This window comes from Notolabrus celidotus, chromosome 6, assembly GCF_009762535.1.
Source record: "Notolabrus celidotus isolate fNotCel1 chromosome 6, fNotCel1.pri, whole genome shotgun sequence".
Classification (NCBI taxonomy): domain Eukaryota; kingdom Metazoa; phylum Chordata; class Actinopteri; order Labriformes; family Labridae; genus Notolabrus; species Notolabrus celidotus.
In genome coordinates this window covers 35,774,366-35,800,325 of record NC_048277.1, presented here as the reverse complement: position 1 = coordinate 35,800,325, position 25,960 = coordinate 35,774,366, and the positions used below count along the sequence as shown (strand labels likewise).

The 25,960-nt window shown below is 40.8% G+C and overlaps 1 protein-coding gene across 1 annotated transcript in view; it reads left to right on the top strand.

Annotated features, from left to right (window-relative positions):
- pik3c2a (phosphatidylinositol-4-phosphate 3-kinase, catalytic subunit type 2 alpha) overlaps positions 1 to 25,960 on the top strand; it is a 79,380-nt gene that overhangs the window by 37,238 nt on the left and 16,182 nt on the right. The window contains exons 5-18 of the mRNA XM_034684710.1: positions 6,520 to 6,640; positions 7,503 to 7,614; positions 7,847 to 7,926; positions 11,221 to 11,284; positions 11,916 to 12,062; positions 13,335 to 13,368; positions 13,954 to 14,194; positions 20,198 to 20,320; positions 20,398 to 20,565; positions 20,742 to 20,862; positions 21,438 to 21,577; positions 24,418 to 24,609; positions 24,698 to 24,791; positions 24,956 to 25,050. Of these exons, the coding sequence (XP_034540601.1) occupies positions 6,520 to 6,640; positions 7,503 to 7,614; positions 7,847 to 7,926; positions 11,221 to 11,284; positions 11,916 to 12,062; positions 13,335 to 13,368; positions 13,954 to 14,194; positions 20,198 to 20,320; positions 20,398 to 20,565; positions 20,742 to 20,862; positions 21,438 to 21,577; positions 24,418 to 24,609; positions 24,698 to 24,791; positions 24,956 to 25,050 (1,732 nt within the window). The remainder of the gene's footprint in view (positions 1 to 6,519; positions 6,641 to 7,502; positions 7,615 to 7,846; positions 7,927 to 11,220; positions 11,285 to 11,915; positions 12,063 to 13,334; positions 13,369 to 13,953; positions 14,195 to 20,197; positions 20,321 to 20,397; positions 20,566 to 20,741; positions 20,863 to 21,437; positions 21,578 to 24,417; positions 24,610 to 24,697; positions 24,792 to 24,955; positions 25,051 to 25,960) is intronic.

Sequence of the window (25,960 nt, the reverse complement as noted above, 5' to 3'; positions counted from 1 at the left end):
AAATAAAATAAAATAGAATAAAATAAAATATAAAGTAAAAATAAAATACAATATGGCAACTATTACAGATATATTCACACTATGTACACTTCTATCTGATAAATAGATAAGGTAAGTTATTGCACAGATAAAAAATGCACCAGGTTATTTAAAAACAAACATACACAGTATGAAGAACAGTGCGATTCAGATGGATACAGTAGTTATTTGTGAATGTGCCAAGTCACATAGTAACTTCCATGTAGTGTAATGAAAGATGAGAACAGCTGATTAACGGGACACAGCAGTGCTGGTGTTAAACAGTCTGATTGCAGATGGGATGAAGGACCTGCGGTAGCGCTCCGTCCTGCAGGGTGGGAGTCTCAGTCTGCTGCTGAAGGAGCTGCTCAGGGACCCCACAGTCTCATGCAGGGGGTGAGAGGGATTGTCCATGATGGATGTCAGCTTGGCTAACATCCTCCTCTCACCCACCTCCTCTATGAAGTCCAGAGGACAGCCCAGGACCGAACGGGCCCTCCTGACCAGTCTGTTAAGTCTTTTCCTGTCCCTGTCTGTGCTCCCTAAATGCTCTATAGCTATCAAATAAAGACGTAATATATCTTTAAATGTACGCTACATATTCAAAAATATCCTCAGAAAATCACTTTGTCCTCAGATTGTTTGTTCTTTCGGTGCCCTCAAAGTAAGACAGGAAACACATTCTGTGGTAACTTAAAGCTCCTGTGAGGATTTTTTCAATGGTTATGAAACAGGCTGAAAACAACATTGAGGCTCCTATATGCCCTACAAAAGTAAACAAGAGTATAAGCAAACAGATTAACACTTTCTATATTTAGATTTTGAATGCCTGTAACCGCTGTGAGGGGGTAGGTGTCAGACGATGCCACCCACAAAAATCTACACAAGCTGAAAGTTCCTCACAGAGACTCAGGAGTTTATAGCTGGTCATAAAGTAGACTGGAGTTAATATCAGTGTCTCTTTATGACCTTTAAAACCAAACAGGACCGAAAACAAGAACAGAGACTGTTTTATACAGTTATTTTTGATATCTGAAACTAGTTGCAGGGCGGCAGGTGTCAGACCAAGAGTGAAAATAACTGCATGCAGCTGATAAAAACAGCTTCTGTGAGTTTTTTCTCTGCAATGATTCTAGATGAGAGATGCATTTGACTTTTAATAGAGAGCAGAGTGAGACTTTATGTCACAGCTTTGTCCACAGGGGGCCAAAAACCAACCCAAACTGTAAATAACCTGCATAATAAACACTTTGCAAACACTGGAGAAGATGTATTGATATTTTTTTAAACTGTTATGAAAATATAATGAATATAATTAATTAACTAGCCTGTTGTTTGGAGCAGTTTCTCTTTCTTCAGGAAACACGAGGACACAAAAACACAAAGATCCTCAAAAAACAGTTTCATGTCTTCACACAAAAACCAAAAACATCTCAGTGAGCGTGACGGCTTAAATAGGAAGACTCAAAGTGACTCAAATAAAAGGTTGATTAGGATAAAAGAGAGAGAGAAAGAGAAATGTAATCAAGTGGACACCCTTCATTCAATTTATGCAACTCACTCTTATAACTCACTAAAACTACTCTCCACCAGCGTCATCCAAACACCTTCATTCCAGCTATGCACATCATTCCCTGCTTTCTTTCCTGCTGTCCACTCTTCTACCCTCCAAATAAAGGCATAAAAACCTGAAAATAAACCTAGAAAAAAAATGCACTGATTGGCTCGGTTGCCTATTGTAAGTGTTTTAAATGTACAGCCTCAAACAGACCATGTGTGTCTTTTTTTTTTTTTTATGATGAACTTTTAAAGGTGACATATCACGCTTTTTTCATCAATATATATTGGTCTAAGAGGTCCCCAAAACATGTCTTTAAAGTTTATGCTCAAAAAACCACTTTGAAATCAGATTTCGGTCTGCCTGTAAAACCCTCTTCTTCAGTCCTCCTCAGAACACTCTGTTTTCCCTCTGACCACGCCCCCTCAGGAAGTGGATGTTCCTCGGCTCTCCAGCACGTTGATCTAATGTTTACATGTTGGCTGAATATACACGGCTGCTCACAGATAGCGTTACTTCAACCCTCTGAATCTGATCCAAAATCTAATCCTGATGGAGAGGCGCCTGTAGCAGGACCTTTCTGAAGGATTGGTCACAGATTTAGTGTTTCTTGTTGTTTTATTTATCAGTATGTAGACGTGTGTCTTGGTACACAGCTACCAACATGTAGCTATGTGGCTATGCTAACTAGCGCTAGCACTTATCCATGGTAAATAAAAATCATCCACTAGATCTTCAAATCTGCAGACGTGGGGAGTAAAACCGACCTTTGTGTTTATTAAGACAGCCTACAACTAGCATGCCTCCCTCCTAAGCTCCTTGTTAGCACACATGTGTGCAGGGAATGAAAAACGGAGGAGGGGTTGAGTTGTATTTTATACAGTCTATGGGCTGAACAAGCTCCGAGCTCTGACTTCCTGTTACAGACCGGATATCGTTGTTACGTAACAAAAACACTGAAGTCTGAAACGGCTCGTTTCACACACATTTACAGAGAGGTGGAGAAATCAGAACAGGGGCAGAATGGATTTTTTTCATTTTCGGGGGGTTTGTAGACAGGGACACATATTTCAGGTAGAGAACCATTAAAAAGTCCATTTTGCATGATATGTCACCTTTAATGTATTTCTGATGACTTGAAGAACTCTGACCGGGTTTTTCTGTTATCTTTGGCTGTTAAAACCCCTGAGTGTGAGTTTAATGACAGAAAATGTGATGAATCAACACATCATCTAACAAAAACTGAACCTTTGCAACATCATAGCGGAGAGATTTAATGCAGAACTGTTGAATCAGACTCCATTAGAGAGTGTAAACAAAGCCGGAGTTTTACAGTCTATTATAAGAACCAAGATAAAAGTAAGAGGAATGAGCCGACCTGTTCCACCTCGTCTCAACATGTTCCCAGGTTGTTTTTCAAAGACAGCATGCTGTTGTGTTTGTTTTCATGTAGCGTGACACGCAGGAGGCTCCAGCTGTAGGCGAGAGTTCAGCACAACAAACGCTGACACGGCCGAAGTGAACGAGATAGAGACACGTGAGATTAGATCTCAGCCTCGTAGACTCACTGAAGCTGTTACAGAAATATGTGTTCATTTAAGCCTCTCAGAACTCTGGAGGAGTTACATCATTTCTCTTTTACATCTGCAACATGTTCCTCCTGGGATTTAACAAGTGCTGAGTGGCTTCTGACTCCTTCTGCTGGCTCGCCGGCTCCCACATTGGACGCTGAAAGGAGCTGAAACCTCTAGAATTGGGAAGATATACTCTCCTCCAAAGAGTCTTTTAAAACACTGCAACACTCGTACAACCTCCTGCGACCTCCCGGGCACACAGGAACCAGCTTAAGTTAAAGCTAGTGGTCTCAGCAGCAAGAAACCATTCCTCCAAAGGGCGGCGGTCTGTTCTTGCAGGAGCCAGGGGTGGTCTCCCTCCCTGTGTGTGTGTGTGCTCAGTGTAAATCTTTGAATGAAGTGCCTTTGTATCGTCCTCTTATCACTCTGCTTGTGTTTGATGAGCTTCTGAGTGTTAATCCTCCCGTAGAGGAAGCCAAACAGGTGCCCAGTCTCTCCCCTGTAAGACACATCCGATACTAGAGCGTACGCAAACACCCCACAATCCCCCGTTTAATATTGTTCCCTTACACACACTGATGTAAGTGTTCCTCAGATTCAAGAACAGGTCTGAGGTGAAACTCGATCCGTTGAAACCTACCAGGAAGTGATGTGGTTGTTGAGAATTTCAGGGAAGTGTGAGGTTTAGAGTTCAGTTCCCACAGCAGCACATGTGACTCTGTGCTAAACAGGAAAACTGTGAGTTACTGTAGTGTGACCTGACTCTGAGTCCTCTTTATACAGAGTTATATTTGTGTGCAGGGATTAGAGCTGGGCGATACGGCCTCAAATCAGTATGACGATTAATGAAACATACTATTTTGCAGTACGATAAATGAACATTTCTTGTTTTGTGGTTTCAAAATAATTGAAGGAAGTCTAAAAAAAAGACAAACCTGGGCTGGATTAAAGCTAGGGTTGGCAGTCTTGGAAAACTAGCATGAATTTGAATGTAGCATTTCCTCATGACTCCGTCTAACCCCTCCCCTCCTCCCTCGGAGCTCCTCCAAAACGACGCCCCCCCCGCTCACATGCACGAGCGCCGCTGACTTGCGACCATATGATGGTGACTGATTCAAAACCGGTCCTCACCAAAACATTCTCATAGTGAAAGTTAAAAACACAAACAAACATGGCTGCTGTTAGCACTCACAACTATCATGCTAGCATTATCCAGTTGTACCGGTGACACGATATCAGGAGAAAAGTTATAACACATATATAACACTGTAACAGCTCTACTGTTTGTTAAACCTGTTCAGTGTAGATGTTCTTAATTCCTACAGTGTTGACGGTCAGTGAAGGCATCAGGAGAGGTGTAGAGAGTGCGAGAGGGAGAGAGGAGAGACAAGAGGAGAAGTTCTTCATTCATTCAAACATTGATTGTTGTTTTGTTGGTTGTCGTGGTAACGGTCGACAGTGACCGGTTATTAAAGATCAACGTGTTCACGAATCAGCTCGTCATCACTACAGCGTCCAGACGGACGCTACAGTACATATATATTTCTGTAGGACTTACTAAATGTCATTAATTCTTCTGCTTGTCAGAGCCCCCGTGGTGAGAGCTTTTTAGACTCTGATCCGGACTACAGTCCTGAGCAAAGCACCTCATCAGGTCAGAGGGGACAGGCCCGAGGTGTAGCGAGAGGGGCAGTCAGTAGAGTCAGGGGAAGCAGAGGCAGGAGACGGGGACTCAGAGGAGTGCACGCCGGGGAAATGTACGCGCAGGAGGAGGGCAGAACGGCAGGATGGGATTTGAATGGTTTAAAATTTGGGAACCCAAAAAAGGCTGGATTGGATGGTGTTTTCCCAGGTTTACTCCGGCTGTAGATAGCAGCTTTTCTTCCTTCTTTTTTAAGAACACATCATGTATTGATTACCATCAGGACATAAAGATCATTTTAACCAGTATGACAAAAAGTGTATCTAAATCTGAACACCAACCCCAGCTTTAAATCGGTTAGAGGTTCTGAATGTTGGTTCTAATTCATTTTAGATCACTTGCTCAGCCCTATAAGGGATACTCGGATATATCGGCCGATATTCGTAAATTGGCCTAATCAATGATTGCAGTAATAGTTGCCTGCGTATGTTTGTTGCGCTGTGTTGTCAAGCTAGTACGCTCCTTTTTTTAGCCGACAACCCAAACTTTCACCCCGAAACCTCCAAAAAATGCCAAAGATACTTAATTTAGCTGGCTGGTAGAGAATTAGACGACCTATGTGCACATGTTGTTGTGTTTCCTGTGCTGCTGTAAATCAACCTGCTGCCACTGACACGTCTTTAATCTGGCTTAATCACCTCAGGGGTCATGTGACATCAAAGAAGAGTTGAAATCAATTTTTATTTGCATTTTTTTTATTTAAAATCTAACCAATATTTTTCTTTATATTCCTATAATTATAGATAAATATGCTATTTTAAATATTTTTTGTTTTTGCAGGGAATTTAAATAAACTATGCACAAGTAGAAAGTGTCCCTATTATATAGTGTTTATATGTATATATTTGATTTATTTTATATAATTCTTATTTCTTCTTTTTATTTTATTGTACTTTGGGAGCCACTGCTTCAGCCTCCTGCACGAGTTTTCTTTTGGTAATAACAATGTTTTTGTGCCTAATGATGTCCCATTTATTTTTCTAATTATTCATCATCATTATTATTTTTTAAATTATATATGTATCATTTTAAATTAATTTTTTAATTGTGATTTATTATGTTTTATGATTCATTTTTATTAATGTTTTCAAAAAGAACATTTTTAGGGGGCTGTTTAAGAAACTAAATAACTTCTTGCAGAGTTTGTGATTGTAAAGCCGGGATAAAGAAGCTTTTGAAACTTTAAAAAATATATATTTAAAATCATAAAATTCTAATAAATGTATAAACTCAGGTTGTTTTTTAATTTGTGTGATTAAATCGCATATAATGTTCTCAAATGTTTGTATTTGTCGTAATTAGTGTTTATTTGAGGTTTTTTTTGTTTGTTTCAGGCCCTTAAGAAATTATTTATAACAACATAATTAAACAAACATCAACAATGAATGTGGAGTGATAAAAACCACTCCAGATCGTCTCACTTGTTGCCTCCCTACCTGTTAGTCAAACTTATTTTGTCACCTCCAGTTTTCTTTAGTTTTCCTGAAGTCAAAGTTTTCTGTAAAGAGCGTCTTACATCATTCTAATTACATCTTCTCTCTTTTTTTTCTCTTCTCCATCTACACTCCTCCCTTCTCTGCCCTGTCTCATGTGGTTCTTCTATCCATCATTATCACCTTCTCTGCCTCCATCTCTCCCCCTCCATCCTCCTCTCCTCCTCTCCACAGTGAGTTCTCCGGTGGAGCTGCTCATCAGTCAGACTCTCTGCTGGGTCCACGATGACCTGGACCAGGTGGACTTCTCCAGCTACCTGCTCAAAGTCTGCGGGCGGGAGGAGGTGCTGCAGAAGTGAGTGCAACAAAATGAAAACACAACAAAGTCGACATCATCCAGAGATTTTAGGAATTGGGAGGAATAAAAGTATTTACTCTGACTCTTTTCACTGACTTAGCAGATTCTCACTTGTTTTCATACCCCCTCCCTCCCTCCCTCCCTCTCTCTCTCTCTTTCTAAGTGCATCCCCCCCTCGCTCCATCTCTCCTCTATCACTCTCCTGTTGGCGTTTTCTCGAAGTCTTGCACAAAAGGAGGCTGATTGATGTTTCTATATTTCACCCGGTGCCCTCCTACACCGTGGAAATTCTCCTCTCCGTCTAATCTGGGATTCATGGGAATGGGTTACTCCCATGTTAGGATTTAAAGGGCCAGTACGAGCTCATGTCTGGAGCAGCATAAGTGATGTGTCAGGATTATAGCTGCCAAACAGATGAATGTGAGGCATGCTGTGCGATCATGCAGACGGCTGGAGATCTCTTTTATTTTTTCCATGAGGAACATTTTCCAAACTTTGCAACTTTCACTGAGAGATATAGATGTATAAAAGTGATATTTGATATTTTTGTTATGGCAGGAAGTGTGTTTGATTCATCAGGGAATGGTAGATAAGACTGATCCCTAATTTATGACTTTGGTTATGGGTATTATCACAGCTTTATGAAACATTAAACGGCGTGCATTGATTTTGAGTGGTCTCAAAAACTCTCCAAACAACATCAGTGCATGAAATTACAATTATGAAACCCATCCTCCTTGGTGCAAGAAGTCCTCTCTTCTGTCAGTGTTGTACCTTTTCCTCCTCTAACAGCGTATCATCATCCTCCTCATATTCTGTGATTTCCTAACCCGTGCCTCTCTGTTGCCGTGTGCCGCAGTAAACACAGCCTGGGCAGCCATGAGTACGTCCAGAGCTGCAGGAAGTGGGAGAATGAGATCACGTTACAGCTCCTCTCTCACTCCACCATGAGGAGAGACTTGGCACGCAGCGTAAGTCACTCAATCAGGCTAACATATGAGCTCATATAAAAACTCCGTGAGAGGTTTTTATGAACTGTGACATAAAACATTTCATACTGTGCCACTGAGAGTCGTTTGAACCTCAGTCCCTCTGCTAGAAACTGACAGATATGACCCATTGTGCGTCATTGTGACTTCAGTCGCCTGTCTTTTATATGCCTGGTTGAGAAATCATTGATGTGTCTTTTCTGTTTTCATGTAGGCTGAAGATGACAACTCTTTGATAGATTTGGAGAAGCACCTCAGCCAGGTGGAGAGGCCTTTCAGGGAAAACGTAACCAGGTACGAGCTCCACTTACTGCGGGGGGGAAACAACCATAAAGAACAAAATAAATATCACCTTTTATGCATCTAAAGCTTTGATTTAAAGGGGAACATGATAGACCCCCATTAAAGGGTTTTACTGTTTCTAATGTTTCACTTTCTTTTGGCTGGATCTCAAGTCTGGTTCAGTTTTCACATGAAGGGATCTGAACCTGGAACAAGTCAGACTGTGAACACATGTTTCATCTAATCAAGATGGAAAAAAATAAAAATGAATTAACACATGAGGAAATAAAAAAAAAAATATATATTATATATATAATAGATAATAATGAAATAACATTAAATAAGATAGAATGAAATAAACAATAAAACAATATAAAATAGGAAATAATAAAATAATGTTAATATATATAATACAATAAAAATGAAATAAGATATAATAAAATTAAAATAAAACATAAAATAAGATATAATAAAATTAAAATAAAACATAAAATAAAATAGAATAAAATTAAAATAAAATATAAAATTAGATATAATAAAATTAAAATAAAATATAAAATAAGATATAATAAAATTCAAATAAATATAAAATTAGATATAATAAAATTAAAATAAAATATAAAATTAGATATAATAAAATTAAAATAAAATATAAAATAAGATATAATAAAATAAAATTAAAATATAAAATAAGATAGAATCAAATTAAAATAAAATATAAAATAAGATAGAATAAAATTAAAATAAAACATAAAATAAGATAGGATAAAATTAAAATAAAATATAAAATAAGATAGAATAAAATTAAAATAAAACATAAAATAAGATAGAATAAAATTAAAATAAAACATAAAATAAGATAGGATAAAATTAAAATAAAATATAAAATAAGATAGAATAAAATTAAAATAAAACATAAAATAAGATAGAATAAAATTAAAATAAAATATAAAATAAGATAGAATAAAATTAAAATAAAACATAAAATAAGATAGAATAAAATTAAAATAAAATATAAAATAAGATAGAATAAAATTAAAATAAAACATAAAATAAGATAGAATAAAATTAAAATAAAATATAAAATTAGATATGATTAAGTGAAAACTACAATAACATAAAATAAGACATAATATAAAAATAAAACATAGAATAAGATAAAATAAAATAAATAATAAGATAACATTAAATTAGATATAATAAAATTAAAATAAAACATAAAATATGATATTATAAAATAAAAACTAAAATACAATATAATAAAATAAATTATAAGATAACATCAAATAAGATATAATAAAATAAAAATGTAATAAGGTATAGTACAATAAAAATATAAAATAAGATAGAATAAAACAAAAAATAACATAAGACACGATAAAATAAATAATAAAATAAAAAATAAACATGATGCTAAAACTATGGTAATAAGAGTGATAATACAGTCCAGGGCTAAAAATACATTACTAAAATCCAGGTTAAAAGCCAGATTAAAAGTCTTTAGTTTACTTTTTCAAACACCCAGAGAGCTCGCTGTTTTGATGTCCAGAGGAAGAGTTTGGAGTTTAGTGGCTTAAAAACTGTTTTTTTGTCACTTAAAAAGTCTCTGAATGGCACTGATCAAACCTGAAAGTCTATTTTAGTCTTCTTTTTATTGTCAATAATTTAATCGGTTTTTTTAAGCTTTAAACACTCAAATAAAGAAACCCATGACGACGTACAGCTGAGAGACTAAACCTGCAGAAATAAAAACAGCACAGCCAAAAATAAAAGCTGAACAAGAATGCATCACTGCTACTCGGTTACACATCGTATTGATCCGAATATGAGACAGGTTTTTTCCTTTACATACATCTGAGAATGTGGGATCAGTGGACGGAACTGCTCATGTGTCGACTGAGATCAGCTGTGACTCACTGCTGCAGTATCAGGGGGATGAAAGATGGAGAGAGGCACGGTGAAGAAAGATGTGCAGAAGTTGGAGAAGTTAAACAACAACTGAGGCGAAGTGATGAAACCTTTCTTAAACTGTATGGTTAGCCAAGAAATATGGTGTCACAGAGAGTAATGTCTGAAGATGGAGAGCCCAGAAATATCACTTAATGTTACTGAGAAACGGATCGAAGGCAAGCACATCAGCTGATCCATCATCCATCCAACAGACTGCAGGTTATTTCAGTTTTTATGGTGTTAAAATACAGATAACATAAATACTTTTTTACACACTTGATCACATTTTAATTCTAGTTAAATATGACGGTTTAATTTAAAAGAAAAACTCATAAAAACAAGACTTGGTCGCCATATTTTTTTTACCTCAATAGTGTTTTTTTTATTGATTTTCACACATTAACAAATATACAAAATGTACACTGAAAACTGCACGATGAGATCAGCTGATTCTAACACAAAACCCATCCCTCATAACCCAACAGTCCCAATGTCTGTACAGGACATTTAGTTTTGACTAAATGCAAACATTTAGTTGAACAGTCCCTGAGTAAACAGCGTTCAAGTGCTGGAAGTCAGGTTGTCAGTTATTTCTTAGGATTACAATGGTACTAGACAAAACAATACTTGGGTGGGAATACATAGAATAAAAGAATGTAAACAAATAGAAACAAAAGTAAAAATATTATAGAGATGAAAATTGTAAGAGCAAAGACAAAGACAAAGAAGGAGGGTGCTTCTTAAATTGACTGAAGTTGCTGCAAGTGCTCCATTAAAGGTCCCCACATTTGAATTGGTCGCCATTTTTTTATTCTAATTTCAGTCTTAAAAGGAGGTGGTCTTGGGGCGCTGGTGGCCTAGTGGTCTAAGCGCCCCACATACAGAGGCTACAGTTGAAGTTGCTGAAAGTGCTCCATAAAAGGTCCCCACGTTTGAATTGGTCGCCATTTTTTAATTCTGATTTTAGTCTTAAAAGGAGGTCGTCTTGGGGTGCTGGTGGTCTAGTGGTCTAAGCGCCCCACATACAGAGGCTACAGTCCTCGTCGCAGGGGTCGCCAGTTTCAATTCCCAGCTGGTCAACCATTTCCTGCATGTCTTCCCTCGCTCTCTACTCCCCACATATCCTGTCTCTCTTCAGTTGTCCTATCAAATAAAGGCAAAAAGGCCAAAAATATAACTTTAAAAAAATGTAAAAAAGGAGGTCGTCTTAAAATCAGGGTGGTCCCATATTCTGGTCAGTACGGTAACCACTGCAAGCAGTTTCTAAAAAAGCAAAATGCAAATATTTCCCTTCATTTTTCCCCCCTTTATTTCATTTCTCCTCTCATGCATCTCTTTATGTTTGTCTTCCTGCAGACAAGGCCTGGCTGACTATTTAGAGGGCTACCACAATCAAGTCAACATCTGTCTACAGAATGAGGTACACGCAGACCCTGTGCCAGCTATTGGGATTATTCTCCTGTGAACTATTCGTCTTTGAGGTTTTGCACATCCCACATGTCCAGATTATCAGCAGTGCACTTTAACGGCCGCCTTCAACTTGAGTATTTGTCCCTCCGAATACTTCACACACCAGTGTTGGTAAACCAGGACATTCCTGGAAGGCAAACTTTCTAGAAACAGCACATGTGTTTCTCAGCCAGCGTAGCTTATAGTGAGTAACTGACTGCAGATTAGAGTGAGAACCTCGCTCCGCCTTCGACCCAAATAAAACCTCATAACAGCTCCAAGATTTATGTGATCCAGCCTGGAAGGAACCAGAGCAGTGGAGGTTATTAACGTAGTTGGAGAACACACACACACACACACACACAGAAACAGAAACAGAAACAGTAGGCTGGTTTGATTTAGAAACATGTTTATTTGAGACTCTGTTAGATGTATTGTTGCTTCTGACTTCCTGATGTGTTGTTCCGGTGTTGAACAATGAGCCTCAGTGTTTATAGACGAGCTGAAAACAAAATTACACAACCGGCTTCCCTGAGGAGGTGAGGATTGATGCAGTTGTTATAAAAATACCATGTTAACTCACCCTGTGTCTTTGCCTTTAGAGCACCCAGTATAAGACAGTGGACCGGTTGGTGCAGACCATGAAGAACCTGTGTTGCGCTCTGGACGAGGTGGAGACGCAAACCATCACGGAAGCCGTCAAACGGCTGAAACACTCCGTCAATTTACCGAGGACACGCTCGCCGAAGGTGAGCGGCTTTTCCACACGTGCTTACACAATCATACTGTTTATTATTTAATGTTAGGACTCATTTCTGCTCCCCGTACGAAGATAGATCCCTACGTATTAAACTGTTGGATCATCACAGCCATCGTGGTTTCATGCGTCCTCTGTGTTGGAATGGATGTTTAGCAAAACGTCCACTAGAGGGCGCCACTCAGAGTCAAAAGTTACCCCAAAATTGAAGAAGAAGAATCAAAGTTTATGACGCCAACAAACATTGTGACGATGGAGGAGATATTAGAGGCAAAATCTGCGGTCTGTGGTTTTTAAATGCTTCACGTTTCATTTTTTATGCAGCTTATCGTTTGAACTACTGGCAACATCGCCCCCTAATGGTTGTTGGTGGTACTGCAATTTTTAGTCCAATTCTGCAAGCTTGCAGAAAATTTGCAGAAACATATGAAGTGAACAGAGATGGACGGAGCTAATGCAGCATTAATGAGCCTTAAGAATGTCTTCTTTGGGCGCTGGTGGCCGAGTAGTCAAACACAGGACTTCAACCAGATCCATGTCTGGTCCGTCTCAGATCCGCTGTGGTCCAGCTCCATTCTCTCTCTTCCATCAACACCCACCGGTTGCGTTTTCAGAACACAGCACAGAGCAGGACCGCCAGACAGCTGGAGTCACGTGACCGAGGTTTTCCCGCCGTAATCCCTGAATCAAGGATTCTCCTCCTCCTCCTCTCCTCATCCATGTTGTCTTTCTGGTCCTCTGAAAACCTCTGACCTGTTGACTCCAGGTCTGGCTCCGCTCATCATGACTTTGGTTTGTTGTTGTAGTTAAGTGAAATACGATCTGGTGATAACACAGAGTGTTTTATTCTGAAAATTAACCGGATGTTTTCATTTTGTTTTGGTGAAACCTGACTTCCTGTCCCGCTCCATCTGCTCTGTTGAGATTGATGCGTCGTGCTCCGGCATCCGGCAACAAATAGAAGTCTTGTGTATCTGATCCGTTGCGTTCTGACCTGCCGGATCAGAGACGCAGCTGGAATGCAACAGAGCGGATCCGGTGGAAGTTAACACATTGACTAGAGTAGAAACCTATCAGATCCGGTGCCGTGCCAGATCAGACAGATCTGGTTGAATTTGTCCATTCAAGCGCCCCACATACAGAGGCTATAGTCCTTGTCACAGATGTCTCTTCACATTTCCTGCTCCTCTTCAGCTGTCCGATCAATAAACAGCAAAAAAGGAGAAAAGCATGTCTTCCTAACACCAGTGTGTTTGCCTTTCAGCTTGGAGCCTCGTCGTCCGGTCACTCGTCTAATGGTAAGTTCTGCTTGACTCAGTCTGACTCAACATCTCTCCACAAAGACAAACAAATAAACGGGCGGTAGTCAAATGAGATAACTAATGATCATAAAACCAACATGGAAATGCTCCAAGTGCCTGGGAGTGACGCCATGAATAAACTGCTTTCACTTTGATAATCAGCAATAACAGAGACGATAGGCTGAGCTGGTTTAACTCAGCTTTAGATGCATAACTCCCACGGATGTCATCATGATAGTCGTGCAGTGAGATATGAGACACAAAGTCCAGCAGGCCTTGATAAATGTGCAATGGCAATCATTCCTGCAGCTTGTTAAAGACCCAAACTGCTGATGGAGCAATGATCTCAGATATCTGTTTGATTTGGCCCTCCCAGCGTGAGTGAGCCTCCTCCCTGTCGGCAGAAGTCTGAACTGAAGACAGAGAGAAGGTTTCTTTTTACTCTTGATGAAAGTTTGAGAAACTCTGCACTCAAATCTCATTTGAACACCCTCAAAGTGTGATCAAAGAGGTGGTTTATTGCAGCACTAACATCCATCTTCTACTGCCAACTCTCACCGTTGATCTCTAACGACCCGACAGGTCACACCAGCCCCGTGGAGGAGTGCATGTCCTCGCTCACGCAGGCCGTCTACGATCTGGCCAAGCTCTACCTGCGCTCCTTCTGCCCCCCATCCACCTCCTACAGCTCGCCCGCGCTGCCTCCGCCTGCAGAGGGGGAAGACAAAGAGGGAAGGAGCAGCAAGGAGGCTTCTGGCACCACGGACCACCTTCAGTTCACGCTGTTCGCTCTGCACGGCATCCCGGGCAACTGGGTCAGCAGGTAAACAGAGAGGGAGCAGAACGGGCGCAGGACTCTACAGTACACTGATTTTAAGTGACACAGATTCAAATACAGGGGCTCTTAGAATTTTAAAAAGCAACACATTAAATCATCTTTGTTTTAAACATTACTGTAAGGGGATACATTTGACTTATTGATAGTAAATAAATCTGATTCTACACGGAGATGCTGAAAAATAAAAAGGAACATCTGTTTCCTCTCAGTCTGTTGGAGGTAATGAAACTTTAACCACATGTAGGTTGAAGTCTGAGCCTCTAAGTCTGAGAAACATCCTCTAACTCTTTGCTTTTAATGCCCAACCTTAACCCTCAATTGGTTCATACCTCTGCGTCAAAGCCATAGACTATATAATAAATAGACTTAGTATCCGTGACGTCATCCATCTGTTTCTGAAGCACTGTTTTGAAGCCAATCATCGACGGGTGCCATATTGGAAATTCTGAATTCAACCTAACTTTGTCTGAGCTAGTGTGAGGTAAAGAGGCGGGCCTTTAGTCTTTTCGCTAACAGCTACACTGTGCCCGCCTGTCAATCAAGTCAGCCATGCCCTTATTTGGGCAAAACTCTTACTAATACTTGTATGAATTCACCCCCCGTACAGTGTGTGCTGAGAGAGAAATGAGCTTTTCAAACCTAAACTGTTTTTTGAACCAGGCTGTAAACATGTTTATTTCTGCTGTAAAGATCGTCTCTTTTGAATGGGTGTGTATGTGGTTTCCTGTGTTTCTGGAGCCAGCCTCAAGTGGACGCTCTAGGAACTGCAGTTTTTAGCACTTCCAAATAGGCATCACATTTTAAGACCGGGGGTTGCCGCTTGGTTGAAGCATACACTGAAGGTTTTCATAGCCCTGTACCTGCACAGAAGCCTGATGTGCACCTCTTTAAAAATGTAACTACATGGCGATGCAACACAGAGCAAGCCCTGTGATTGGTCTGCTGGTTAGTATGGATCGGCATTTCAAGCCAAAATACTATTCGATAATCATTATTTGCAATTATTTGAATAACCTCCCCCCCCACACACACACACACACACACACACACACACACACTCCCGTCCCATTAACAGCCCGTTTGTGTGGCAGTCATGTTAACCAGCCGCAGGACGAGGTGCTGCTAGTAGGTGGCACTAACAGCGTCTGTCTCAACCTTTACGCCGGTGTTTCTTTGACGCGGCGTGACATATGTGTTTACATTTTACAGCCATGCTCACCTTCTGGAAATATGTGTGTTGGAGTGTGAGATTCAGAAACAGAGAAAATCGCTGCGACTGTCGCAAATGTTTTCTTCTTCTTTTGCTATTTAATACAGTTAGCATTCTTCTTCTTCTGTTACCTAATGCAGTTAGCAAACAGCTTTAAGACGCTCTATTGCCACCGTCTGGTGGGAATACTGTATAACAACCAGGCACCGGTGAAAACGATGAAAATGTACTTTTAAAATGAGAAAATATTCGAACTATTCGATTTTTACAAAGTGAACAAATATTCGAACATTTGAAAGTTATCGCTCATCCCTGCTGGTTAGCATCGTTATTTCCTGCTTGCGCCGCCTCCTCTGTTTTCGTCTTTGCAACAACTGCAGTATGATCAAATGCTGCTCGGCATTTATTTAGCAGAACTGGAACTTACAATAAAGAGCGTTGAAAACACACTGCCATCTAGTGTTCAGGCGGGGTATTGCAGAGTGATGGGAACATGTGCTCATGACGGTGTCGAGTCAACGCAGAAGTACAAACCAGACTGAAGATGAATGTTTATAATATCTCACACACTTTCTCCTCTACTTGAAAGGATAATAAATACCTTCATCCATGCATTCATTCTTGCATGATCACCCACTTGTGCAGTATTATTACCACCACCCACATCCCAGTTAATTGTACTTCTGTGAGGCATGATCACAGATGAAGACGGGAGGCAGCTCAGGACTGGAAGCCCTCTATTATTCATGCACACAGCCCGAGCTGAAGAGACTTACATAAACAAGAAAGCAGTGTTATTATGCTTTGAGACATGGCATCAAGTCTTTAAAAAGCTTGTACAGTTTAATTTTCCTTGGTTAGTGACTAGGACTAAGGGGAGTCCTGCGTGCCGTGTTGTCATAGCAGATAGTCTTGTTTCCTTCTACTCAACAAACAGCTCCTGTGTTGCTCCCCATGTCTCATTTTTCCATGCCAGTGTCCTGTTTCACCCTGACTTTATCTCCTGCGTGTGTCTGGAACAGAGCTGAGCCAAATTTTCCGTTCCCAGCTCCGTCACGCATCAGTGAGCGAGATCAGTACGCTCCGGACAAGCTCTTCCACAGACCGCGGGTAGAGAGAAGATGTTGTGATACTGAGAGGCAACAAAAGATGGAGAGGTTAAATTCTTCAGGTGGTGTGGGGAAGGAAAGATCAGTGACTAATGTGACGGTGAAGTTGAATGAAACATATTTAGAAGCTGTAACTTCTTTTAAAGCGGTCTCTCTCTGCCCCTTCCTTTATTCCACTGTCTTTCTCTGCCCGCTCAGTCCCGCCTTCATAAGGAGAGGAACAGCTTAATAACAGGCCTATTTACTCCAGGCCTCTTCTGCTGCTATTTTAAACCAGCACCAAACATTGCTGCAGTGACAGCCATGCCAAAGACACATCCCAAAATATTTAGCTCCTCTCAACCCCGAGGCCAGAGGCACACAGCGAGCGCAGTGTTCTCCAGCCAATGAGGGCAGCTCGGTGTGTATCTGTTGTTGTGTTGCGGTGTTACTGTAACGCTCCCTCGCTGGGGTCCGAGTGTTTGGCCTTGTTGTCGTGGCTCATGTGTCATCCATCTGGGGCTCAGTCGATGCCGAGGCTCGGTCAGCATATTGAGACACCAGGACTGGTGCTGGAGCTGCCAGCACAGATGGCACAGAGCAGAGGATCAGGCCTGGAGTAGTTAAAAATGTAAATAATGAGCTCAGATTCTCCAGACCCTCCTCCTGTGTTTCTTTATGTCATCACATCTTAAATATAAATCCCTCTCTTCCTCTTCCTCTGGTCTGCACAACAAATCGAAATCAAGGAAATGTTTCCTGTAATTCAGATTTATTTCCATATTTTGCAAACAGATTTGCCTTTCTGCTTTAAATTTAAAGCACTGTATGCACGTTTGTAGTGACTATTCTGACCTGATTTCTGTCACTGTCACGGTGCAGGAGTGAGTTGTTTCTTGCTGTTTATCTTTCCAAATGATAAACAGGTAAAGACAACTGACTTTGAAGGTGGTATGCCTGATGAGGATAACAGTGTGGTCTAAGACGAGCAGTAAAAACCATGTGCCCCTCCTGTTCCCAAGATCACTACTTCACCTGTGCCCTTTTTGTAGCATTTACCTGCCCGTTTACCTGAAGTGCCCCTTGTGGTGATTGTGAAAGTAACAAAACAAAAAACAAAGACAACTTAGGTAAAATGGCTCATACAACATTCATACTAGGGGTGCAACGATACACAAAATCCACGGTTCGGTTCGGTTCGATACTTTTTTGTCACGGTTCAATACAGAAAAAGAGAAATTTCCATGCCTTTATTTACTTGTAGTTTATTGGTATTGCCAACATTTGTTTCAGCTCAAAAGCAGTTTTTAAATTAAATTAAATGTATCAGGGGCAGCTATACCTGACACATGTTCTGCTGTGCATGGGGAGGTTGCGTGTGTGTGTGTGTGTCTGCCTGTCTGCCTGTCTGCCTGTGCGCATCTGCCTTGCGCGATAGAGCGCAGAGGAGAATTGTGAGCACGCGACCATGTAGAGACAGAAATGACATCCCATCATGTAAATAAGATAAATAACATGAGGATATTTAGTCTGTTAAATAAAAGAACAAGGTATAGACCTGATCTATGACAGAGGGAACCTTAAATCACTTCTGCTTTGACTTCCAAGGGGGGGCGGGACCCAGCTGGTGCGCCCCCGATATAACTGCAGGGAAAACACTGTTTGGTATCTGGCTGAAGTCTTACACAGCATGCAGTATAAGACCACAAGTAATCCATATACGAACTTTAAAACCACATCACCCAGTCTAGCATCACTACAGGACCACGGAACAACTCTGCTCTGCAAACAAAGCGGACACTCGGGCTTCCCTCTCGTTCGGGTGCGCGCTCACACCAAGCAGCAACCTCCGGTCTAAAAATATGAGTCAATGCGGAAGTGTTAAAAGCTGCAGTTCATCGAGGATCCGCTTGAGGCTGGCTCCGGAAGTACCGGAAGTCACATACACATGAATGGGGAAAAGATGATCTTTGCAGCATTAATAAACATGTTTACAGCCTGGTACAAAAGATGAGTGTAGTCTGAATAGCTCATTTCTCGATGTCCTCTCACTGTGAGGGGGGTGAATTATTTTCTAATTCGGCAATTTCGAAGATATTGAGATTACTAGTCTTCCAATGAGAGGCACAGCTGCCTGTGGGAACACTGCAGCTGTTGGCTAGGAGGCTCAAAGCCCGCCTCTTTACGTCACACTGGCTCGACAGAAGCAATATGGCTGCTGCTGCCGATTGGTCTCAAAACAGCTCTTCAGAAACAGATGGGTGACGTCACGGATACTACGTCCATATTTTTTACAGTCTATGGCTCACACACACATACGTGAACATATGAACCCAGCAGACCGTCGTATGGTGAAATATATATTTCCATATGAAGCACAGTTAAAACAAACGTGACCAGCTTGGACTGAATGAATGTGGGAGGAGCGCGCAGTTCAGTGGACCTGCGCTCGACAATGCAGCCCGGAGGAGTCGAGCGCAGATCCTCTGAACTTTCAGCACAGAGCGCCTTGTCAGAAGTTGATAAAATGAATCTAAAACTGCGTATCGTTCAGTTCATAGGGCGTACCGAACCGTGACCACTGTATCGAACGGTTCGATACAGATACACGTATTGTTGCACCCCTAATTCATACATATAAAGGTAAGGTCAAATATGTTTGTTTTCATGCAGAGGCTTCTCCAGCACTCCTGATGTGTTGCAATAACCAGATTAAATATTTTCAGATTGTGAAAGTTCACTTCAGACTCACACAGGTTGGAAGACTAACACAGAACATCTGAGAAAATGTTGTTACCCAACTCTCAAAGTTGAGATACTTGGAATCCAATTACAGAAAAACACGGTAGACCAAAAGTAACTTTAGGACCCAGATCAATAATAATCTGATTTTATGATTGAATTCTCCATTGATGGACATAAAATCACACCTCATTAACCCTGATACTAGCTTCTTATTTATATCAGAGTATATTAGGAAAAAGAAGGAAATATTGAAACACCAGTTTTACAAATAATCGTTGAATAGATGCCATGTTGATTTTGGCTTGAAATGCCCATCCCTCGTCAATCTACGTTCCAACCCTCACCTGTGGTCGTGAGCTTCAGGTAGTGACTGAAATATATATTTAAATTCTTTATTAGGGATCACCCCTTGAGATGTGTCATCTCTTTTTCACGGGGGCTCCTAGAGTACAAGCATATAATACACACACACACAAGTAACCAATACATTTAAAGAAGACAAAATGATGCAATGATTCATGATTCAGGGAAGCAGGCGGCTGAAATGAGTTCCCTCGAAAATTGTCTGGGTTCAGCCTTAGAGATGAGGGACGATGTTGAGCTGCTACTCCTTTGCATTCGATACAGTTGATCACCAGATTCTTTTATCAGGCCTCAAGCTTTGTGTAGGCATTAAAGGTAATGTCCTGAAATGGACCTTCTCTCCACCTTGGCCAACACTCTTCAGCAGAGGCCCCTCTAGTTTGTGGGGTCCCTCAAGGCTCTATTCTGGGGCCTGTACTGTTTTCTTTATATATGCTTCCGCTGGTGTCCCTCAGTACTCGTATCCCAATAATCAACGAGCCTTCACCAAACATTTATGAATTCTTCTTTGTATAAGCTAAGCTAATGCGCTGCTTGTTTACATTTTTCAGTCTAAACACTGACTTTGTCGTCTTGTTGCAGCTATGAGAAGTACTTCCTGATGTGCTCCCTCACCCACAACGGCAAGAACCTGTTCAAGCCGATCCAGTCCAAGAGAGTGGGCACATACAAGAGCTTCTTCTACCACATCAAATGGGACGAACTGTGAGTGATCATCATTTAACCTGCAAACATTTAGTACTGCCGCTCCATCCCTCTAAAGCTGTCCTCATCTCCTGCAGGATCAACTTCCCCATCGCAGTCGCTGTCCTCCCGCTGGAGTCCATACTGACTCTGACTCTGTTCGGGGTGCTGAACCAGAACGCCAGCAGCTCCCCGGACTCCAACAAGCAGAGGAAGGCTCCGGAGATGCTGGGCAGAGTCTCAATGCCACTCTTTGACTTCAGGAGGTGAGGAGGAAGGAACAGCTGGTGGTCATCCATCTTTTTTGTACAGTTTGACATGAAAACATTCAAAGATGATGAAAGTTTGCATCATTACCACCATATATGGGATGCATATCTCACTGCGATTCTTCCTGAACTGTTGTTTTTGTTGTTTAATTATTGCCGACTCTCCTCCTCAGAGTCCTGGCCCGAGGCAGCAGGTTGTTGTGTCTGTGGACGTCCGCCCAGGGAGCTGCTGCAGCTGCTGCCGGCGCTGCAGGCAACCGCAAGAGGATGCCCACAGAGAGGATAGTGCTACAGGTGGGTTTGTGCTGTTTTTAGCATCTTTAGAAGTAGCAGATTTATTTTAAGTGCTGTCTCGTTGCTTTAAAGGAGCAGCTGTAATGCAATAATGGACTCTTTGAGGAGCACTGAGCGGCAGTCAGGGGTTTTGTCTCAAGGCTTTCACTTTCTCTCAGGTGTTTTATCAGGACACTTATGGCTCTTACAGCTGCACTGCTTTTTCTTTCTTTAATGCATTTCAAGTTCTGCAACTACTGCTGCATATATTTAGTCCTGCTGTAACAGGATTCTTATCTTACTGGTGTCAGTAGAAGAAGCAGCACCACAGATTTCTGTCTTGTCAAACTGTCATTTTGATCACCTTGTGGTTTTGATTTGGACCCAGTTTTTGGTCTCAATCCAAACCAGCTTTATTATGATGGCATCTCGCATGATGAAATACTTAGAAGTAAAAGGAAATCAGTACATTCAAATAAAATGGAGACCTTCTCTATCATTTCTTTACAAATGCAAAGTGTCAGATGGTGCTAAGAAAAAATCTCAAGTTGAAGAAACATGTCTTCAGAGGAATGAATTCTTTGTGTTCCTCCCAGGTCGACTTCCCCAACTCACCTCTGGATGTTTTATACGTGGGACCTAAAGAAGCCCCGTGTCCAGAGCCCCCTGTGGAAGAGCTGGACCCCGACCTGCGGCGTAAAGTGGAGAAAGTCTGCAGCAGAGCCTCTAATTTTGGGTAAGACAACGTTTCCATGTTTTCCCCGGGACAGACTTCAACAGAGGAGGAGATATCATGAACATTTTCATAAGTATGTGTCGGTTAATGGATCGTGTCTTTTCTGTTGTAACACTTCATGAGAGATGAGTTCGCAGGAATGACTTCCAGTAAAAGTGGAGGCATCAGTGATCGACAGACTGCTCCTTCTTTAAACAAACACGCTCCATAAAGCAAAGTACAAAATGAATCTAAGGCAGTGTGAGCAAGATGGCATCATGAAGGCTGTAATCTGTCATGGTTTAAATGTTTAAGAATATAAGAGATAATTGACTTTGAGGTAATTAAACCTTACTTTTGAAAGGTGTGTAGACTAATGCTGTTTAATCTAAATTAGGGATGTCAATTTTTTTTTTTAAACAATATGTTTATTGAGTTTTTTAACCGTTTCCAAAGACACACAATTACAATTAAAGAAATTCTAAGGAAAAACAAAATTATATATACATACACATGCACATATATACACATATATAAAATAAAAACAAACAAACAAAATGTTACAACATTATTATTGTCTGTTTTAACTAAAGATAACCAAAGGGAGTACATTGTCATAGATGATTTCTTTATCACAAATATTCTGTCCGAAAACAGTTTCTGCAAAAACGACCAATATTACAGACATTGCCAACTCTTTCCCAGTTGAGTTCAATATGTGTGATAAATCCTTATCCTGAAGAAAAGTAATAAATAAGCCCCAGACACCGTCAAATAACTCTTGTTTGTCCTTAAGTGTATATGTTATCTTTTCCAGAGCCAAGCACAGGGATGTCAACTTTAAGTAATCTCTGTGATCAAGCTTTGGAAATGTTAACGATCAATTATCGATGAATCATTTACAAAACGGAAACGTTTTCCATGTCAGAAACAATGCCAGATGCACTTTTTCCCTTAAATAAAATTTTCCTTAGAGACACAATGTAAATAAGTGACAGTATTGATTACCTACGGGTAATATTGAGGCATACAAAATGTTAAATAGGCTGAATATCAACGTGTGGAGCAGGCTCATAATCTCCACGGACATACAGTCATAAAAGTGAAGGCTCAGACTTCAACAAGGGAACTGAACAGCATCATATTTTAGACTCACAGTGTCCAGTTTTCTGTCTACTCGTTCTTATTGAGAAAAATAAGCATGTGAACCTGGTCAGGTGTCAGCTGGGAGCGCAACCGGGTCATAATCAGTCCGGCGGCTGAGAAAAAAAGCGCTCATGGAGACCTGTCACTCAGCCACATCGAAACATGCTTTAAACTTCAAACACCTCCCTGATAGTTGAACCAAATATGAGACCACATGATGTTTGTTCCACGTGATAGAATTGGTGCTTGATTAATTGTTAACATTCCTAATCTAAATGAGAATACCTCAGGGCCAGCGGCTCCTACCGAGACTTAGGAATCCTAAAAGTTATATATGAAATATCAATTTAATAACAATTATTTTAATTTTTTTCTCAATAAATCAGTAACTAGGTAGTCCTCAGTTCTCCTCAAGCCATGTAAACATTAGCAAACTTTTTCTTCTGGAGGAAAATGGTCGGGCAGTGTGGGAAAAATATTGTCTCATTATTTTTCTATGGCAGGATCACATTCTGGATTTCATCACACTTCTTTTTCATGTTGTTTTTAAGACTTTTCTGACCAGCAGACAACATTTTAAAAACAAAATGATTATTTTCCTGCGATCGGAACAATTTTTATGCACCAAATTTTGCCTTTTCTGCACAATTTCATAATTTTGATCTTGTCTTGTGTCCTCTTTTGTGTCTTCTGAACTTTTAGTGTTCATCAAGAACATTTTCACATCATGATAAAAACAATAATTTGAAAACCTGTCAGTTTTAAGAGTTCTTGTGTTTCTTCTTTATTGACATCTTGCAGGATTCCCAGAGCTTTGCCTTTATACAAGTAGTCCATATGAAGCTTTTTGAGACATTTCTGGATTGACTTTAGTTTTGTTTGTGCGCTTGAAAGAAACTGAAAATGTACAGATGATTCAGAATGGGATTAATTTTTGTGCTATAAATAACACATTTTAAGATGGAAGCTTGGGGCCATAAATAAATGGACCTTGGGCCGCGATTGGCCCCCGGGCCGTACTTTGGACACCCCTGCTATAAAGTATGATTATCTTCCAGTTACTTCTAGCTGCAGTGTTTGTAGATTTACAATACTTCATTGGAGTAACCTTAAAAACATTCACAGAAACTATTTCTTGGAGCCGTTTTCTTTGAGCAGACAGACTTCTGGCTTCCTCTCAGACCACCCAAAACCTCCTGAACTTTCTGGATTTCAAGACGAGATTTAAAAAGAAGCCTCTGACTCTGCGCGCCAAAGTTTCCCCCCATAAACGCCTGTATGTTTTCTCCTCCAGCGTGTCTGTTCTCTTCCAGCTGCTGCAGGCCCCGCTAAATACTCTCTTATGCCTGCTGCCAGCCAAATCTCCTCCACACTGCCAACATCCATGAGACTCACCCGGCACTCTCAGCACAGAGTGCTCTCTCACTGGGCTCTCGCACCGCCTGCTTTCTGCACTGCTCATTCATTCCTCCACTACACTCGTGGGGCTGTAGTTTCTCACGTGTGGGCAAAATCACACACGGTGACGTCTGTCGTGTGGGGTGACTTCATCGTTCCTCTCATGAGAATTGTTGTTTTCATGTGGAAAGCTTGTTGCTTAACTCATAAATCCAGGTGCAAACTTCCTCCAACAAATGACCTGCCTAATGTCTTGATTTATACATTTTTAATATCTGAAATGTACCATCCCCTTCCTCTCTCTCTGTTCCCTCCAGCCTGAAGCGCTCAGATCACCAGCTCCTCTGGGACCACAGGCTCCACTGTCGGAGGGACCACCCCAGCAGCCTCCCCAAAGTGCTGGCCAGTGTGCCCAGCTGGGACTGGGCCAGCATCGCACACATCCACTCCCTGCTGCACCACTGGCCCACTCTGCCCCCTGTAACTGCACTGGAGATGCTGGAATCAAAGTACGCCCTGTGCTGCACACACACCTACACACACACACACACGTTTAATGTTTAGTACTGCAGTGTGTGTAACTGTTTGTGTTCGTAGGTTTGCAGACACTGAGGTGAGAAACGTGGCGGTCAGCTGGATTGAGAAGAGCAGTGATGATGAACTGGCCGACTACCTGCCTCAGTTAGTGCAGGTAGGCGGAGCTGAAGTTACACACACAACTACATTCTTCACATAAACTTTACAACACATCATGCAATCATTACACTTTCATCCATCCAGTCCTCCTTGTGTATTTACTCCCTCACAGTCCCTCTATCCATTATTCAGCCTGTGTTCTCTTTCGTCTCGTTCCAGGCATTAAAGTTTGAGTGTCACCTAAAGAGCGCCCTCGTCATGTTCCTGCTGTCCAGAGCTCAAGGCAACATCAACATCGCCCACTACCTCTACTGGTGAGTCTGCAGGAGCACTGAAACAGCAACAAGGTGTTCAAATAGTCAAAAGTGAGAAGGTGGAAAAGTGGGTCCTAAAATAACATTTATCTGACAGACAGTGTATTTCAGTAAATGCTGAGTATCAGAAAGTTGCACAGGCTGCACAGTAAATCACAAATTCATCATTGCTCTCAATACAAGCATTCACAATAAACACATTGCAAAATCTTCAATCAATTAAGCTTTGTTTATAGAGCACATTTCATACAAATTAAATGCAATTCAAAGTGCTTTACAGCGACTGAAAACAATCAAAAATTAAAGATATAATGACTAAACATAAAGCAGGAATGGGTTTAGAAGAAGAGGCTAATGCACAACAATTGCAATAAAATGAATAAAGGTAAACAACAAGGGGAAATAGTAAGGAAATAAGTAAACAAAAGATAAAACAAAACTAGTTAAGACAACAAAAAAAGGTAAAGATAAAAGTGTAAGATGAATAAAAATGTGTACTCAAAGAATTCAATTGAAGAGTAAAAAATAAATAGATATAAAGTGACATTTAAATCATAAATTATACAAAGCTTTTTGGAAAAAAGACCTCCATAAAAGCCAGACTAAATATCCCTCTCTCCAACACGGTCTCAGCAGATGTGTGTCTAACATGAGTCTGGTCCTGCTGGAGGTTTCTGCCTGTTAAAGGAAGTTTGTCCTTGCCACTGTAACTTGCTAAATGCTGCAAAGTGCTCTGCTCATGGTGGATTAAGATGAGATCAGACTGAGTCCTGTCTGGAAGATGGGACTGGATCTGATCCTGTCTTGATGTTGGGTCTTTGTTAATAATAGAACATAGAGTACGGTCTAGACCGGCTCTGTTTGGAAAGAGTCTGAGGAGAACATTTGTTGTGATTTGGTGCTTTATAAA